Below are 20081 nucleotides of genomic sequence, written 5' to 3' on the forward strand. Positions count from 1 at the left end.
TCATCTACAGTGTCAGTCTTCGTAAGGATGTGGGTAGTTATATTAGCGACAACGAGATGCATTGCATCCCTGATAAAGACGGTGAAAATCTTCAAACTTCTTGTTGCAAAAAAAAAAAAAAAAAAAAAAAAAAATCTATAATTAAATGAGAGTAAGCGTAAAAATATATAAATAAGATGAAGAAATAAACGGATTAATAATAAAGTAAACTTGCATTAACTTTTTTTCGTGTTTAATATTTATTTGCTTTTGATTGAAAGTTTTTTTATTTATTCGTGAGTGATACAATGTATAACTACCATGTATGGAGAACAAATCTCATTTTATCTTAAAATAGCATTGTATGGATGGGGTTCTAAATCTGGCGGAGATCTAGCTATTTGATGATATGGAGTGAAAAAAGTGTTGGAACTCGCCAAAACACAGAGTTCTGAGAGAGAAGCTTGGGGGAAGGAGCGTTCGAATTTTGAAAGAGCCGTTGGGTCTCGACCGGATCTCAATGTTGCTAATCGGTGTCACTCGTCTCCGAGCGAATCAGAGAAAAAATCGCCCGATCATCCACCACATGTATTTGGGTTGGGACCTCTATCTCTGCAATTTTTTTTTCTTTTTCTTTTCGTTACTCTATTTCTGTGTTCTCTTTTTGGGATAGTCTTTTTTTACCCTTTTTCTTTTTCGTCAGAACGCTTGATGTTACATCAGTTCTGATTTAGGGTTTGAGCTTTTGCACTCTACGAGAGAGAGAGAGATGAACATAATAGAAAATTGGAGGGTAAAAGTGTACAAAATATTCTCTTTTCTAAATTTATTAATATTTTTGTTTAAAAAATGTATTAATAAATTTAGAAAGAAAATTTTATTATACTTTTTTTTATTAATTTTGGTAAACATATTCTAAGCTGCTAATATTTCTGTCCAAATCCTTAAATAATCGGTGGACCAAAATAATTCTAAAGAAAATGAATAATTTTTTTTTTTTTTGTCGGTAAATTTATATTGTTGGGCCAAAATAACTTAAACATTGTTAACTTTTTAATTTTTTGTTTACTAAAATAAAACACACAAAATACAAATCGTGAAAAAGTATAAATTTTAACTAAAGCCTACCAAAATATTTAATAAAATACCATTAAAAAGAAATTTGTAAACAACTAGCATCTTCATATAAGTGAGCTTAAAATAGTAGCCCAACTATCCACTTATTTAGGAAAATAGTCCATTTTTGTTATCATTCCAATATTGTCTTTAAACTAATACAATTAACCCTTCGTCACTTTCCAAAATGGGCATCGGGTGCGACATGTCGCACCGGATACCTTTCCAAAAAACCAAAAATTTCGCTCATTTTAAGTGGTATCGGGTGCGACATGTCGCACCTAAAAGTTTTAAAAATATTAGGCGGGCTTAAAATCCCTCTTATTTTTACTATCCTGAATTGAAGTTTTTTTATTATCCGGTGCGACATGTCGCACCTAAAAAGTATTAGGTGCAACGTGTCGCACCCAATATGCGCTTTAGGTGCGACATGTCGCACCCAATATAAGCATTAGGTGCGACATGTCACACCTAAAAGTATTAGGTTAAAATGATAAAATACCGCTCATTCTTCTTCTTCCTCCTGCCTCTCTCTCTCTCTCTCTCTCTCTCTCTCTCTCTCTCGTCCCTCTGCTCGTCGCCTCTCCTCCGCGCCGAATCCCCTCCTCCTTGCCTTTGCGCTCCTCCCTTCCTCCTCGCCCCTGCCCGTCCTCCTCGCCGCCACCTCTCCTTCTCGCCGCCGAGCCTAAGTAAGTTATCTCACTCTCTTTCTCTCTAACTAACTCACTCTCTTTCTCCGATCTGTCTGTCGACGACCTCAGCCCCGGCCACCGAGCACCTCCGCCGAGCAAGCTCCGCGATGGCCGTGTCTGCCCCGTCACAACGCCTCCTCCCTCGCCGGGCCTCAACCTTCGCCGCCCTTCCTCCCCCTCCTCCCTCGCTGGCCTCGCCTTCGACGGCCGTTTATTTATTTTTAATTAAAATAACATATTAGGTGCGACATGTCGCACCTAATATGTTATTTTAGGTGCGACACTTTTCGGTGCGACGTTGCACCCGAAGCCTTTAGCGACGGACTTTTGGGTGCGACAACGTCGCACCCGAAGAACATTCGGGTTTTTCGGGTGCGACGAAAAGTCGCACCCGATGCCTATATTTGTAGTAGTATTAAGGCACGACATTTTCCACGCTCCTAGCTAAAAGTCATCAAGCAAATGACTGATTTTTATTTTATTTTTCTTTTTTAATTTGACTGATTCAAGTGGACTGATTACATATTGTAATTATTGTTATTTTATAATGTGATATTCTTTTTTCCACCTTTTCTTTCCCACTCGGTTTACTGGCTCATCCAGTTTAATGCTGTCAATCATAACCTTATCGTCCGGCAAAGTTAGTCGCTTATTATAAAATGTTGGGATTTAAGTTTCTCGTAGATTTTGATTCCGTACGCGGAGCTGATAAACGTTTAATTATTCGTATTGTGTATCTTTAAAGGTTTATACTCCAACTTATATGGTATTGATATAGAAAAAATATGACTTTTGGCATGCTTAAGATGAACGTTGTCCATGATTATAAATAATCTCTCATTTTTATTAAAATATTTAGCGGCTTCTGCTAAGTTATTTATGAATTTTTATCGAACTTATCAATATAAGTCTTCATCCGTTATTTATCAATTATATTCTGATTCAAAAAAAAAATTTATCAATTATATTTTCACATTAGTTTGTAGCGTCCTTGATATTCTAAGGTTCGGGCGCGTTACACTAGATGTTGTAGAGTCTCTAACTTGAAGATCCTATTTACTCTCGGATCAGTGTCACAATTGTTTGCGTGGCACTCTCTCTCTCTCTCTCTCTCTCTCTCTCTCTCTATATATATATATATATATATATATATATATATATATATATTTAACTATATTTTCGCCAAGTTGAGCTACTTTATGTGGCAATACAGGAACCAAGAAAACAATCCACAAAAGTTTCAAGACTCATAATTGAGTTACCCTTTTCAGTAGAAAAGGGAAATGATATAGAAAAAGAAAAAGTAAAGAAAAGGGGAAGAAAAAAAAAAGAAGCTAGTGCATTGACGAGACACAAAGATAGAATATTATAATAAACAGCATTCCAATAATTTAGGTACAAACCAAACCTACCATAACTCCCAGAAACCTTTTTAATGCATCGATATTCCTTACAAGTTACACACAAGCGCATATTGAAAGAATTACAATTGACTTCTAGCAACAACCAAAAAAAAAAAAAAGGACTACATTTTACGTACTTAAAACCAATATTGCCTTCAAACCTGATTACACATAGTGACATAGAGATTATATTTTGGTTACGGAAATTGTGACATTGATGAACTCAGTCCTCTCTTTAGACATTCTATCGGATATGATATCTCGGTAGCGGCGAAAAACCTCATCGATAATCCCTACGCCGAAATGGCTAGTGAGCAGAGGCTCAGCCACAGCTCTCATGCACCTGGCCACACTGTATCCGCCCTCATTTAGGGCTTTAAGCTCGCTGAATAACTCGGCTTCGTAGGCGTGCCAATTGATTTGAGAGACCTCTAGTCGGTTCAACTTAAACGACCCATCCTTCATTACCTCGGCTTTCACCTCTGAAGGACAAGGTGTATATTGCGGAATATTGAATGTGTCCATTTTTTCCTCGTCTATTAGTCCCTAGAAACAGAAAATAATAAAAGCTTTAAGCAAGAATTTAAACTCGAGTAGGGCATGTAAGATAGAAGAAATATTAAGGGGGACATATAAGAAAATGTTATATACTTAGACTAAAGCGTAGTATAAATTTATGTACAAAATACAAACCTTTTTTTTTTTTTTTTTTTTTTAAACTTTTAGGGGTTGTCCATAAAATTAATTACAATTCGAACTAAATGCTTTTATACGCTACCTATTTAAATATCTCATTTTTATGATAATGCATAAACTTTTTTATGCTGATAATTAGAAGTATTGATTATTTTGTCAACGTTATGTAATTATTATATATGTTGTCATCTAGTTTCCGTCTAATCTTTAATCTTTTGTGTCACCTTTATTGGAACAAAATTTCAGATATTTTAGCCCCTCCTGTATTTTCATTGACATGTTTCAATACCTGGTAAAGTAATTTGTAACATGTAATCTAACAATATCATTAATTATTTTTACAATAAAATACAAAAAATAAACTATTTAAAAAAAAACAGTTTAAGTAATTTTATTTATTTTCATAAAACAAGTTAGTGGCATGATAAGTTATTTATTTAATGCTCAATTTTCCATTGAAAATATTAATTTATGTTTTTGAAAGGGCTAAAACTGTTCAACGCAAAATTCCAATGAATAATAAAAATAAGGGTTAGACTAACTGCCCTAAAAATTTACTGATGACGAATTATTATTTTTTACTTAAATTGTGGCATGATAATGACTTTGTTGTACCTCGTTGACCATGCCATTGAGAGCCATGGCCATGAGCTCCCAAATATAGCAACCCTCTTTGCTGGACGGATCTTCGCTCCTCCGCCCTAAAAAAGTCAAAACCATTTGACCGCCGGAGACAACCTCCTCCGAGCGGCACCGGAGGAAGAACGAAAAGTCCTTCTGAAATTGCTCTTTGTAAGCCTTTATCACATTTGGAGGGCTTGTACTAGCCATGTATATATTCCCTTTGTTATTTTCCACTCCTTCAGGAACCTATATATGATTAATTCATTATTACTTACTTAATCAGTTTCATACATTAACCTTGAATGTTTTAATTAATTAGCAGAAATATTATTAAAATCTTGTATAAACTATTAAGGAACATAATTAAGATGTTTAACGTATTGTTGAAACGTACGTAATATGATTCCATGTTCAGCATGTAAAATTACACTTGGCGTTGACTTTAACTTCTTATTCCACATCACTTTTGATCACTTATTTATTCTACTACAATCCCATCATATTTTTCAGACTTGAAATTTAAAAATTTAAGTAGAAAAATAGGCTAAAAAGTTAGTTAATAATATTGAAGCAGGAATAACTGTTCAACTAATTAATTATTGTGATGTATACCTGGGACAGCCATTGAAGACTGTACGAAGAGTGGACAAAGTCCAGAGTCTGAGAAGGGAAAAGCCGGCCATAGAACGACCCCGGAACTCCGGTGAAGAAGCAGTGTCCAAGCCCGGGACCCACCTGAGCTCTCAGTTCCCCTTGCACTCTCGGAAGGGCCTTGAAAATCGCATTGAAGTCGTTCCCAGGAAGATCGTTCAAGTACACCTGAATCTCCGGTGACACGCGACCGATATTCCGGCAGAGACTGTACACCGCTTTGACTATTATTGGATTTCTAGGTTTGAGAAGTGAAATAGAATTTGGGGAAAACGGAACTCTGTTCTTCAAAGAATCAGAGACCAATTGATTTATTCCACTTGATTGAAAAGTACAGGATAACAAGGCTTATATAGCTGAGTAAAAGAAATAAAACGACATACAACCAAATATAGCCGAGACTATTGTGTACAAAGGCTAAACGACATATGAACTAAACCTTAGTTTTAATACACCCCCTCAAGATAAACTTTCTTGAAAGTTTATCTTGGACTAAACTTGGAAACAATCAACTCGCTGGTGAAGAACAGATCAGTCCATCACCCACTTGGACTCGGCGAGCGAAGAACAAATCACGAGAGACTTGATGATCTCTGACCTTAAAAATTTGTTCGCGAATGCGAAGCAACTCTGAGCAGACTTCCTCCGGTAATTTGGTCACTGAACACCGCGAATTCCCACACTCTCTGCACCACGTCGGCGCTGATTCCCTCCTGGGATCCACAACTCCAGACCGCGGTTGAACCACCGGAAAAGTCTGGACATCGGTGGCGAGGGGTTGCAGCAGCTTTGTAGGCGAGGTAGACAGAGTGAATCTGGATGGCTTTGACACGGCTGGTCTTTCCGGAGAAGAAACTGATCTTGTTGATATGGCGAGACTCGCTGGAGATAGAGACTTGAAAGTCTTGACAAGGGGGGACTTCCCAGAGAATGATCTTGAAGGTTTGACACGGCTGATACGGCTGGACTCGCTGGAAGTGAATCTTGAATGCATTGACACGGCGGGAACTGGCCGGAGAAGAATCTTGATATGACGAGGAGCCATGAAATCGACGAGAAATGCGCCAAGACTCCATCTTTCAGCGCCGAAACAACGTCGGGATGAGGAATCTGAAGAATTTCTGGACTCTGTGCCACGGTCTTATCGAAGACAGCCAACAACCTTGCTCTCGAGATCGCCGGTGACGGGAATTCGCCCGGAAAAGGATCTTGATAGACTAACACTTGTCACAGCGTCGTCGTCTTGATTGCGACATGAGATACGGAATTGTCTCAATGGCGTTGATACGGCGGGAAACGCCGAAAAAGGACCATGAAGGCCAAGGCACGGCGGGACTCGCCGGAGAAGGGTCTTGACTCGGCGAAACTTGTCGCAGAAGAACCTTGACCACATTGACACGGCGTGAATTGCCGGAGAAACATTCTTGATGGTGTTGACCCAACGGGACGCGCCGGAGAAGAATCTGATCGTCTTGACACGGCGGGAATCGCCGAAGAAACCTTCTTGAAGACTGGACATCGATATTGGAGCTCCGTCTTGTTCCCACATCGGATCGAGAAAATGGAGCATCGCCTCGTGTCTTCACCAGATCGAGAGAAAGAGCTCTCCGTCGACAAATCTCCGGATTCCGCCACAGAAAGATGGGAAAGGAACCGAAAACAGCGATCGGAGAGAAAAACAAACCTAGAATCGGATTGAGAATAGGCGTCGCCGATCCCGTCGAGGTTTCTTCAATCGTCATTGAAGAGACGATGAAAACGAAACAAATCTCGGATTTGGGGACGAACCGAAAATCTGAACCGTCCGACGCAGCTCCGACGATGAAGCTCCTCCGTCATTGAAGCGATCGGAGAGAAGAGCTTGAAACCGAGAAGAAGATGCAATCGGAATCGGTAAACTCAGATGGCGCGGAAGACTGCTCTGATACCATATTGGATTTCTAGGTTTGAGAAGTGAAATAGAATTTGGGGAAAACGGAACTCTGTTCTTCAAAGAATCAGAGACCAATTGATTTATTCCACTTGATTGAAAAGTACAGGATAACAAGGCTTATATAGCTGAGTAAAAGAAATAAAACGACATACAACCAAATATAGCCGAGACTATTGTGTACAAAGGCTAAACGACATATGAACTAAACCTTAGTTTTAATAACTATCTCGGAGACGAGCAAGAGAGTGTTTGGTCCAGAGGAACATCCCAAGTCAGCAATGACTAGGGCTTTATTACTAGTTAGCCTGTTATAGTAATGGTTGACTATTGCTTCCTCAGTGATGGGCTTGGTCAACGACAGCACTTTTTTCTATACCAAATGTATATTAGTGAAACGTTACATTGCATGACCGTATGTACATCAAAATATATGAATATATATCTTTATCACTTGTGTATATGTATACCTGAAGTAGTGAATTGTTTGCGTAGCTAGTTTCTCCAATCCCACCGTTCATGTGAAGCACTTGGTCAACTTCCATTTTCATTTTTCTCTCTGATTTGAGAAGAAATGGTGTATTCGATAATCTGTGTGTATGGTATATATATTTGCTTGGCATTTGTTGAATGCGAGAGACCTCTTGTTTATAACCATACTTTTGAGTGCCTTTAGTGAGATTTTTATATCATTTTATGGGTAAATTAATCACATAAATTCCCCTGAGCTCTTAATGAGATGTTACAATTTTATTCCTTCTATTAATTTAATCTCTAAACCATCTATTTTTTTATTCATGAGGTTGTCATATAATATCCTAGAACATGGTAATATCAAAGGTTATAAAATTTATTTCATAGAAATTAAACACAAACAACAAATATTGACTAATATTTCTTTGAGCCAAACAAATTAATTGATATCGAAGCCTACTTAGGACCTTCGAATGAATGCGATCAAGGGTTTGTATCTGTTAGGAATCCCACATCGAAAGTGAATGGAAACTAACAAGAGCTTGTAAAGGTCATGAGTTACTCCTCTCATTACCAATTGGTTTTGAGATGGAACCTCATGATACTTTCACATGGTATCAGAGCCCATTAAGCCCAAACGGGTATCCGATCCAATCGTTGGGATTCGGCCCAAGATGAGCGAACGCAAAGAGCCGCCATCTTGAGGGGGCGTGTTAGGAATCCCACATCGAAAGTGAATGGGAACTAACAAGAGCTTATAAAGGTCATGAGTTACTCCTCTCATTACCAATTGGTTTTGAGATGGAACCTCATGATACTTTCACAGTATCTATTTAAAACCAAAAAATTATCTCCAAGCCAAAAAAAGTAAACACATTCCTTATAAATGCTTATATTAATTTAAATCTCACACTTGAATTGTTGATAACAAGCATACACCACACGAACGATGAATCTAAAATCGCCGACAAATATACCAAGTATGATGAAAATTCCATACTAGATTGTCTTTGTGTTGAGAGCATTTTGTGATAAGGAAGAATTGATGAGTTCGATAGTGTTTTGAGAGTTTTGTTTTTTTTCTTGCACAAAATTTTCATACATAGTTTATATTTTATGTGGATCAGTGGATCAAACTCACGATTATTGTTTATTTTGAGTAATAACCGCCGAGTAAGTGTTCTCAATCGATTCTCAAGCTTGAACCGGATTTCAAGCGATTATTTATTTAGCTTGTAGCCATGTTTTTCATTTACTTGCCTTATGATCCTGGTAATTTTTGTATACTATAAGTTCTGCTCGACGAGTTGTGTCCTTAACTTAAGGACTCGTCATTTCTCGTCTTTTGATTCCTTGAGCTTTCATAGTTCAGACCCTTGCTGCTAATTTTGACTAGGTTATTTTGCTAAGTAATAATTATAATAAAGATTTTACAGGAATAATTATTTATTCTTTCTTAAAAAGTTAAAATTCAAACGACCAATCATTTTTATATAGTTGGTGAATTTTCACTATCAATCCCGATCATTTAATTTTATTTATGATCTTGTTTTTTTTTTTTAATAAGCGTGGACGGTACCACGGTAGGAATATTACTAAAGCTCTCACTTAGTGGCGGAGGAAAACCGTAGTCACAACACGGCCCTTTGATCGCTTAAAACCTCTCGCATAGCACAAGGTGGGATAATCCTCAACCATTGCACATCCGAGTTCACATGAAGAGCAAAACGAGTCAAATTGTGAGCAACAATATTACAAAAACGGGGAATAAAGGCGATCTTAAAATCAAGAAAAGACATACTACGAACTTTTTTTTCGTTGCGTTTTCTTTTAACAATTAAATTAATATAATATTGTGAGTGGAATTGCAAATAAAAAGCCCGGAAAACTTTTAATTGAGTCCGGGGTCTGAAGATACCCACGAAACATCGGAGCCACGTCGCATTTAACGCATTTTAGTGCGTGATTGTAGTCGTTCTAGTTAAGAATTCCACTACAATCCTTTCAGATTTCTTTTTTGAAAAGTCCTCGAAAAGTCCTCACATATTTTTTTATGCATACTTCAAATCGAGGAACTTTATGAATTTATTTGGCCAATAAAATACAGAGAATTTGCAAAAATTAACCCACTAAAAACTATGAGAATTAAGAAATGGGCTATTTTGCTAACTAGCCAAATCAACATACTAATATTAAGAGAATAGCCAAAGTTTCATTTAATTAAGAGAATAGCCCAACTAATCTAAACTACCTAAATTACCCTTTCACACAACTCTCTCTCTCTCTCTCTCTCTCTCTCTCTCTCTCTCTCTCTCCAGCATATTCTTCTGCGACGAGAACGCCGAGCCCTTCGGGATGAAGATCGTCACTCCCTCCTCCGTGTCGTTGGCCTGATTATGTACCGTTTCGATGACCTTCGTCGAGATCAGGTGGCCGAGGAACGTCTTGAACGGTCCGGCCACGCTGAGGAGCTCCATGAGGTTCACGAACTCTTGCGTCGGCGTCGGAGTCGACGTCGAAGTCAGCGACGGAGGCGTCGACGTCTTCTGAGCTGAGCCGTTTCAGCTTTTCGTCGTCGTTAGGGATTTTCAGGCCATGGTTTACTTGGTCTGCATTGAGATTGCCAGGAACGAACCCTAGAACCCCCAAATTCGCGATAAGGTAATTGAATTAACCTACTGGAGTGAGTTATGCTAATTAAATTAACTTATTGGTTGAAAATATTAGATTAGGTTCTGAATTTTTTGTGAGTATATTTAGGCTCAGATTGACTCGAAAATCGGCGGGGGGGAGAGGAATCGGCGGCGGAGAGGAAATCGGCGGCGATGGAGGGGATTGAGGAGAGGCACTTTGTAAATTCGCGAATCGGTTAATTTAATTAACCTACTGGAGTGAGTTAGGTTAATTAATTAACTAATTCGTGAATGATTTGAAATTCACAAAAAATTTACAAAAATCATAACTTAAGTCAATTGATATTCAAAGCATTCAATTAATTAACCTAATTCCGAATTCAATCATTTCGTAAATTAACTTTACTCACAAAAAAATCAGAACCAAAACTAATATTCAACCAATAAGTTAATTAATTAACCTAACTCACTCCAGTAGGTTAATTAAATTAACATATTCGTGAATTTACCAAGGGCGTTATGGTCTGAGCCGAAAATATGGGCTATTTGCTTAATAAAATAAAACTTTGGTTATTCCCCCCAATAAGAATGACAAACTTGGCTAGTTACAACAAATTTCACATTAAGAAATATCCATAATTTACTTAACTTTAAATAACTAGCCAATTTAAATAATTTATGCAATTTTTTAAAAAAACGAATTACTTTTGAGAAATTGCTTCAACTACTAACATTTGATAATTTTTTTTCCCATTTCTCGTAAAAAACATAATTTGGCCAAATTTACTTGTAAGATTAGTGTGTAGATACTCTTTTACCCTCTCTATTTTTTTTTTCTCTCATTTCCTCTTTCTCTTACGCTTATTCTCTGAAAGCCATAACTGATCATAACAACTGGTTGAGATTTTTTCTCTCTCTCTCTCTCTCTCTCTCTCTCTCTCCAAATATAAATAAAAATATTAGGTAAAAAGTTAATCTATCATGATTAGTTAATTAGAACATTATAGCGTTTCAAAATGACTAATTAGCTATAAATCGAAAGAATTGACTTAACAAAATCATAAAGATCAAATACGTCTAGATTTAGAACTTTATGACGTTTCAGTTAATTTTTTTTATATCTAAATCTAGACGTATTACAACAACAATTAGCCTATGGCATTTGCATATTATTTTGTACTAAGAATAACATACCACGAGACTCGAGGAAAGTGATAATAATTCAGATTCTGAAAAAGCTGTTGGAATAATTACAAGTTCGAATCTTACACAGCCAACCTTAAAATCCTGCATCGTAGCAAACTTAGACCTTCTGTCAAATATTTTTGACGGACGTTGGTGTGTGGTCACGTTTTTAGCACGTGACAAGGATAAAAATGTAATTGGATAAATATAAGTAATAATGAATTTGTCATCCCTCTCCCGTACGTCGCAGCTTCATCGTCTCGTTCTCGAACAACCCGCCGGATCCGGATCGGGACAGCGCCACCGTACAGGACTTCCTCTCCCGTGTGGAGTCCGATTTCAGAGCCCACCCGCTCTGGTCCGGCTGCTCCGACGACGAGCTCAACGGCGCCGGCGAGGTCAGTCCCTGAATTTGGATTGAGAAAAGTCAACTGTAAAATGGAGATTGATGAACTGTAATTCACAGGGACTGGAGAAGTATGTGATGACCAAACTGTTCACTCGCGTGTTTGCTTCGCTTCCTAATGACGTGGACCTCGACGAGCGTCTCTCCCACAGGATAGCTCTCCTTCTCTCGGGCCTGTCAATCGAATCGAACAGTACTCAGCAGCCCAGTAATCAAGCCGATCGAAACCCGGGTCAAATTCCCAGACCCGGGTCGAGAGAATCCTCAAGGCAACTGAGAGACTCTCCGCAGCGGCCCAGATCTTCCAAACCGAAATCTCGAGCCGATACAACACCTCTCGCAAAAGTGTTGTCCCTCTCGGACTTGGAGAACAAAGGGGTCGAACTGCTTTCGAAAGACGATCGGGCGGCCCTAGTGTTTCACGAGTACCCTTATCTAAGGTTTTTTTTTTAACACAGAAGAAGAAGATGAACTAAGGCTTTTTTTTAACTTCTCTTTAACGATTGGGGCATTTTGATACTTTCCTTTGTCACGTGCTAAAAACATGACCACACACCCAACGTCCGTCAAAAATATGTGACGGAAGGACTATGTTTGTTATGATGCAAGATTTTAAGGTTGGCTGTGTACGGTTTTCAAATTGAGGGGGGCATAGTGTTACACGTGCAGGAGTTCAAGGGGCATTGCTGTAAATATCCTTACAAGTTCGAATCTTTTACAAAAGATGGTTCGAATTACAGTGGTATTTTATGGGAAATTCACTCAATTCAGTAAGAAATAATATGTAGAATTAATTCCAAGAAGTCAGAGAGGTCATACTTTCTCATCTCCGCTCACTGCTCAATGATTATAGTTGGAATAAAACTGTGTATATGTATAAAAATAAATTGTAAAAGAAATTAAAATAAAAATAATATTATTCACAAAAATATGGACTGTCGATGAAGATATCAATGAAATAATTTACATCAATTTATTCAAGGAAGCTTGGTATATAATAATAAAGATTGCTAAATCATTAACCAGTTTTACATTTTATTACAGATGTATCAACAATTAGGAATTGTTTCTATATAGTATTGACAATCATATTTGTAAGAAAAGAGTGAGTGAACTGACTATTTAACAACATATTCTTCAAATAGTTCACATAATATACCAAAGTAATTTAGTCTTAATTATACAGTGAAAAACTTTCAAGCTTAAGAAATTTTAAAATTGCAGGGAATAAAAATTTGTAATTTTTAAATGGAAAAATTGTACAAAATAGGCATTTAAAACTTATTGATTAGCAAAATAGTCAAAGTTTCAACTTTTCAATAAAGTAGTCAAATTTACGTTTTCAAATTTTTTTTTACAGCAAAGATTAAATTTTTTGACGATTATTATAAGCAATTTATCACTTTCAAAAAATCTATTTTACAAATTCATAACTTTAAATTGACTATTTAACTACATCACCTTTTTTAAATTTGTTCTTAGAGCAGTACGAATTACTTCAGGCATTGATAAAAATTTGAAAAAATTTAATTTATTAAATGGTAATACTAAAACTTCCATATATTTCCAAAAAAAGATAAAAATAAACACCAAAACCAACGCAATTAAATAAGCTAAAGAAAATTTTGAGTTTAATCACAACCTCCTGAGTATGTTGTTAAAGGTGATTGATAACAGTTAACTCGAAGTAAATTTGGAAAATATGATGACTAGTTAATTGAAGTTTGGAAAACCTCAACTATTTAACTAAATTTTCGCCAAGTTGAGCTACTTGTGATTTCGAGACAAATTTTATGTGGGCAATAGTTGTTTGTTTGTTAACTCAAAAAGTTTTTATTTTCTATTTTTTAATTTTTGTAGTTGTACTAAAAAATTATTTTGCCGTTGTTTTCAAAAAGCTGTTTGGTACAGTTTTCATTTTTGTTTTTGAGAAATTGAAAAAACTGAAAAAAGTGTTTGGTACAGTTTTCATTTTTGTTTTTGAAAAAATGAAAAGAGAAGATGAGGAGAAGGAGGAGAGAAGAGAAGAAATTTTTTTTCCAAAAACACATTTTATTTGTTTTCAGTTTTCTTTACTTTTTTACAAAACAACTTCAAAATTTTTTAAAATTTTTTTTCCGAAAACACCTTACCAAACACATTTTCCAGTTTTGTTTCCTATTTTCACTTCTTGAAAAGTCAAAAACTCTTTTCAAGAGCATAACCAAACACAGCCAAGACCCATACTTGAGCTATCCTTTTCAGTAGAAAAAGAGGGGAGGGTATAGAAAAGAAGAAGAAAAAAAAAAGTTAAGAAAAGGAAAAAAGAGCCAATACATCGACGAGACACATACAATACTATAATAAACATCGTTTTCAATAATTTTAAGCACAAACCAAATAATTTACCATTACTCCCACACATACTTTTTTATTAATGCACCGATCCCTTACAAGTTACACACACGCGCATATTGAAAGAAATACAAGAGACTAAATATTGCGTACTTAAAAACCAATAATGCCTTCAAACCTGATTACACATAGAGATTATATTTTGGTTACGGAAATTGTGACATTGATGAACTCAGTCCTCTCTTTAGACATTCGGTCGGATAAAATCTCTCGGTAGCGGCAAAAAACCTCATCGATAATCCCAACGCCGAAATGGCTAACAAGCAAAGGCTCGGCCACGGCTCTCATGCACCTGGCCACACTGTATCCGCCCTCATTTAGGGCTTCGAGCTCGCTGAACTCGGTTTCGTAGTCGTGCCAATTGACTTGAGAAACCTCGAGTCGGTTCAACTCAAACGACCCCTCTTTCATTACCTCGGATTTCACCTCTGAAGGACAGGGTGTGTACTGCGGAATATTGAAAGAGTCCATTTTTCCCTCCTCTATAAGTCCCTGGAATTAATATAAAATGAAAAGTTTAAGCATTGGAGGAGCCAATATTTAAATTCGAGTAGGACATGTATGGGAAAATAATATTTCAGGGGGACATATAAAAAAAAAAATTATACTTAGACTAAACATCAGAAATGGTATTTATACACAAAATAATTTTTTTTTAAGGGTTGTCAGTGAAATAATTACAATTTGAACTAAGAGTTTTTATATTTGGAAATTTTATTCTACCTATTATAATCCATCAATTTTGTGAAGATGTATTTTTTATATATTAAAAATAAGGGGTAATGTATAACTACCCGATAAATAAACTTAAACTCTAATTTATTTATTTATTTGCTGAAATTTTGATATAATAATAATTAAAATAAATCAGTAAAAATAAAATATTTATAGGCTGAAATTAAATTATGGCATGCTAATGAATTTGTTGTACCTCGTTGACCATGTCATTGAGAGCCATAGCCATGAGCTCCCAAATATAGCAACCCTCTTTGCTTGACGGATCTTCGCTCCTCCGCCCTAAAAAAGTCAAAACCATTTGACCGCCGGAGACAACCTCCTCCGAGCGGCACCGGAGGAAGAATGAAAAGTCCTTCTGAAATTGCTCTTGGTAAGCCTTTATCACATTTGGCGGGCTTGTACTAGCCATATATATATTCCCTTTGTTATTTTCCACTCCTTCAGGAACCTATAATCAATTCATTATTACTCACTTAATCACTTTTATGCATTAATCTTGCACATTAGTTAATTTATTATTTTGTAGTTGACTTCAGATAAATTAGCAGACATAATTTAAAAAGTCTTTTATTAACGAACCTAATTATAGTGTTTAGCGTAAACAAACGTAATATGTATGATTTCATTTTTAGCATGCAAAATTACATATTGACTTGAACTTCTTCTTCCACACGACTTTTGTTCACGTTTTTATCCTACTATGACCCCTAATGATGGGGTCTTGAAAACTAAAAATTTAACTAGAAAAATAGGTTAAAAAGTTAAGTAATAATATTGAATAACAATATGTTCAACTAAAATTACTAGGAGTAGATGTCTTATAAGCATTTAAACAAAAAACATATTCAACAAGCTAGTCGAAACAGCGCTTAATTTTTTACACCCTTCTGGACCACACTAAAATTTAAAAAAAAAAACATTATAAATCGCGGAACTCACACATTATATATTATGATGACAGATACCTGGGACAGCCATTGAAGACTGTAAGAGGAGTGGACAAAGTCCAGAGTCTGAGAAGGGAAAAGCCGGCCATAGAACGACCCCGGAACTCCGGTGAAGAAGCAGTGTCCAAGCCCGGGACCCACCTGAGCTCTCAGTTCCCCTTGCACTCTCGGAAGGGCCTTGAAAATCGCGTTGAAGTCGTTCCCAGGAAGATCGTTCAAGTACACCTGAATCTCCGGTGACACGCGACCGATATTCCGGCAGAGACTGTACACCGCTTTGACCAGCTCGGAGACGACCAAGAGAGTGTTTGGTCCAGAGGAACATCCCAAGTCAGCCATGACTAGGGCTTTACTAGTTAGCCTGTTATAGTAATGGTTGACTATCGCTTCCTCAGTGATGGGCTTGGTCAACGACAGCACTTTTTTCTGCGCCAAACACACACACACACACACACACATATATATATATATATAATATTAGTCAAACGTTCCACTCTATATACATGACCGTACGTACTTATATACGCATAAATTTATCGCTTGTGTATATGTATACCTGAAGTAGTGAATTGTTTGCGTAGCTAGTTTCTCCAATCCCACCGTTCATATGAAGCACTTGGACAACTTCCATTTTCTCTTTTCTTTCTGATTTGAGAAGAAATGGTGTATTCTATATTCCGTGAGTGAGTGGTATATTTTTGCTTGGCATTTGTTGAATGAGAGAGTCCCCCTATTTATAGCCGAACATTAATGAGATTTATTTTACATTGTTTTATTTTTTTTAGAGGAAATGACATACTTATTTTTTTTTTTCGCGGCAAAAATATCTAATGTTAAGTTTCAGTTACACCGTCAAATCAAGTATATTAAATTTGACAAAAATTCATGTTACATCCTTAGATTAAACACGATTTATCACTTTTTACATCAAATTAATAGTATCATTTTAATAATAAAAAATTAATTATAAATAACTTTCATATTATAATTATGCAGTAATAATATTATTAAAATGATTTCATATTTATTTATTGAAATTAATCAAGCATGAATAATATTCTTTATTATAGAAAAATGCTTAATTAATTTTTTAATATTAAAAACATTTAATATAATAATATTATTGTTTGATTATGATATTAAATTAATTTTAATTAATTTTTTTGTTATAGGAATGATATAATCAATTAATGTTTAATTACTTTTAAGAAAAAAATACTAAATTTTGTTTAATGTAATAATGACACGTGAATTTCCGTCAAATTTAATTGACTTTATTTAACGGTGTAACTAAAACTTAAAATTATATATTTTTGTCACGAAAAAAATATTTATTAAAGCGAATGTTTTCGAAAATATTAAGTATTTATGGTATTATTTTCGCTATTTTTTTAAATTGATACAATAGGATGACGAAAAAGGGTATAACCGGCCAATAGTATTATTGTTATTCACAACTGAGAGGCCAACATTTAAGAGCCACAAACAAATGTATGTTTGTTAGATGACGAGACTATTCACCAACCACATGCGTGTCTTGTAGCTCATAGTGCCTGGACTCTTCATTGGAGTAAAAAGAGGGTGTAATTGCTGACGACGTAGATTCGGCAACATTCAACATTGAAGACTCAATTGTGTAATTTATTTATTTAGTTTCTTATATTCAAATGTATATATATATATATATATATATATATATATATATATATGATTGTAGGTACAAGTACAACACAACACAAAGTGGTTTTGTTTGTGCTCAACTGTGTGGGGTTTTTTTTTTTTTTTTGGTAAACAAGAGATTTATTGTGATTAATATCATTGTTTGGTTTAATTAACTAGGTAGTGAATCTTTGGACCCGTTTAGATACCGAGATGTGGTAATCGAGTGTGCTCAACCCATTCTCTCATTCGTCCACCTAGTTCTAGAGAAGATTAGGGGGTTTATGTAGTTTGAATTCTCGGGGCAAATGCAATAGTTTGTTTTAATAGTATTTAAGCCGAGATGTGTAAATTCATCGAACAATTAGGCCCGTTTCTACTCGAGAGAGATCAATGAGTATTCAAGAGCGAATTAGACTAGGTTTACCCAAATAATAATCGTCAATAGAAACTTTAGAACCGACCGAATCGAGATACCCATGAAGTTGCACCTCTTCGTTCTCATATCATTTTTCACGTCTTTGTTTTATTATTACTTTTGTTCGATTTTGCATTTTAATTAATTTTAAAACAAAACATTCAAAAACCCCCCACATTTTGCATTTTCTAAACTCATAAAGATTTTCTAGAAAAAATAGATTAACAGAAAATTAAAAAAAAAAAACAACTTAACTAAATGTTTGATATTGCTAAATAGTCAACGTTTGATAAATCTTACGTAAATAGTCATTTTCAGACATAAATCTTAGTTAAATAACATATGTTTGTTATATGGAACTGCTTATTTACCTAAGATTTATTAAAAATATTTGTATTAAATATGTAAGAGGGCGAGAGAACTCGTTTGGCAAACAATGCCGTTTGATCGAAGAGGTCATCATCATTTAAATAATTTTTTTTCATATCGAACATATGTATTTTTTTTCTTTTATGGTTGTGGAAAAAAGAATAACTATTTTGTAGATATATTGTGGTTGATATTGAATGTGATAATTAAGAGGAAAAGATGGGTCCAAATTTTCCTCTCTCTTTTTCAGATTGCACATATACCCACTTTCACGGGCTAAAATCAGGCTTCAATACTCCAGCAAAAAATAAAATAAAATAAAATAAAATCAGGCTTCAATACACCAGCAAAAAATAAAATAAAATTAAATTAAATCAGGCTTCAATCCCGAAATAATTAATGTATTTGTTTACAACGAATAAGTAAAAACCATATAAAAGGTTTACTTGCCAGTAATATTTTTGCTATACTTAGCTTGAAGAAGGCCTTCTCTTTCTCATCAACAATTCTCTCGGGCTAAAATACGAGTCCGAAAATTAAGAAACAGTCACTTTTGAAAGTGTGATGGAAGCCAGAATTTAATTGGCCAAACAAAATATATATATATATATATATATATATATATATATATATATATATATATATATATATATATATGAGTTTTGATAAAGTGGTATGAAATCGACAATCCCATAGAAAGTTTGATATACTTACAAGTTTACAACAACCATTCGCGTACGACATTTGCATACTAATTTGTAGTAAGTGACTGTGAACATCCACCACGATCACAAGACATGAGCCCATACAATCACGTACTTCACGTGAACGATAGGTGTCCAAATCGTAACAACTCTGAAAAATTGGTGAGCTACGCTCAATTTTCTTAATTATCATTAATCTAGTACGATTTTCTCAATGCTGGTTCGATTTTCAGTGCTTACTTTTAGAGGTCTCAATCTCAAAGTGATTGGATTAATACTGTAATTATAGGAATATAGGCAGGGACGGAGCTAGAAAAACTCAATAGGGGGGCTTATTTGAAATAAAAAAAATTAGAGGGGGTTAATTAAAAAAAATTCATGGTAAAAATGCAAATTTTTTTAAAAAAAATGGGTCAAAAGTGTAATTTTTTAGGGTAAAAATGTAAAATATTTTAAGAATTGGCAAAAAATGTAAAAAAAAAAAAATTTGAGGGGGGGCTGGAGCCCACCCTGGGCCTTAGCTAGCTCCGTCAGTGAATATAGGAATACCAATGTAAATATAAAAGAAATTAAATAAAAATCTGTGTTGGAGGGTTTAGGTAGTCGCCCGTGGTTCGCCGGAATAATGCAGATTCGTCGGACTTTTAAAAAATCTGAAAAATTATATGTTGTAGATCAAAGGATTACAAACAACATCAAAGAATGAAGTCTTTTAAAAAAAAAAAATCAAAATATTTCTAATAAAGAGCAAACTAGCAACGTGACCATTTTGAAATGTGGTTTTTAAGATCTAACTCACGTTTGATAAATTTTGTAATCTAACCATTTACTGAAATTTACGACCATGAAATATCGAATATACTCTTGTGTGATTTAAATTAGTGAAAATAAAACAGTAACCAACATTTGAGTCCTACTAATAAGAAAGTCGACAACGTCATCAGGCTTAGTACACGCTTGGATTCAAATTTAAATATTTAAAAGCAAAATCATTAATGAATATAATATAGGAAACAAATTAAATATTGATTAATATAAGTAACTTGTGAATCATCATTAAATT

General features: G+C 35.2%; 2 protein-coding genes across 2 annotated transcripts; both read right to left on the bottom strand.

Moving 5' to 3' along the window:
- Window positions 1-3212: 3212 nt before the first annotated feature.
- Window positions 3213-7681, bottom strand: LOC149399597 (S-adenosyl-methionine 4-1-methyl-2-pyrrolidinyl-3-oxobutanic acid methyltransferase-like). Its single transcript, XM_089613019.1, has 6 exons — window positions 7562-7681; window positions 7318-7464; window position 7143; window positions 5123-5385; window positions 4502-4756; window positions 3213-3736 (listed from the first exon to the last, which is right to left on the bottom strand). Exons 1-6 carry the CDS (start codon window positions 7640-7642, stop codon window positions 3377-3379), a joined length of 1107 nt encoding a protein of 368 aa, XP_089469145.1. The 5' UTR covers window positions 7643-7681; the 3' UTR covers window positions 3213-3376.
- A 6443-nt stretch (window positions 7682-14124) lies between these two features.
- On the bottom strand, window positions 14125-16569 carry LOC149399598 (S-adenosyl-methionine 4-1-methyl-2-pyrrolidinyl-3-oxobutanic acid methyltransferase-like). Its single transcript, XM_089612576.1, has 4 exons — window positions 16425-16569; window positions 15887-16294; window positions 15115-15369; window positions 14125-14675 (listed from the first exon to the last, which is right to left on the bottom strand). Exons 1-4 carry the CDS (start codon window positions 16497-16499, stop codon window positions 14319-14321), a joined length of 1095 nt encoding a protein of 364 aa, XP_089468702.1. The 5' UTR covers window positions 16500-16569; the 3' UTR covers window positions 14125-14318.
- Between the last annotated feature and the right edge of the window lie 3512 nt (window positions 16570-20081).

The sequence above is a fragment of the Urtica dioica genome, chromosome 4, assembly GCF_054948205.1.
Source record: "Urtica dioica subsp. dioica isolate 48M chromosome 4, U.dioica_male_clone48M_v1_H2, whole genome shotgun sequence".
In the NCBI taxonomy this organism is placed as follows: domain Eukaryota; kingdom Viridiplantae; phylum Streptophyta; class Magnoliopsida; order Rosales; family Urticaceae; genus Urtica; species Urtica dioica.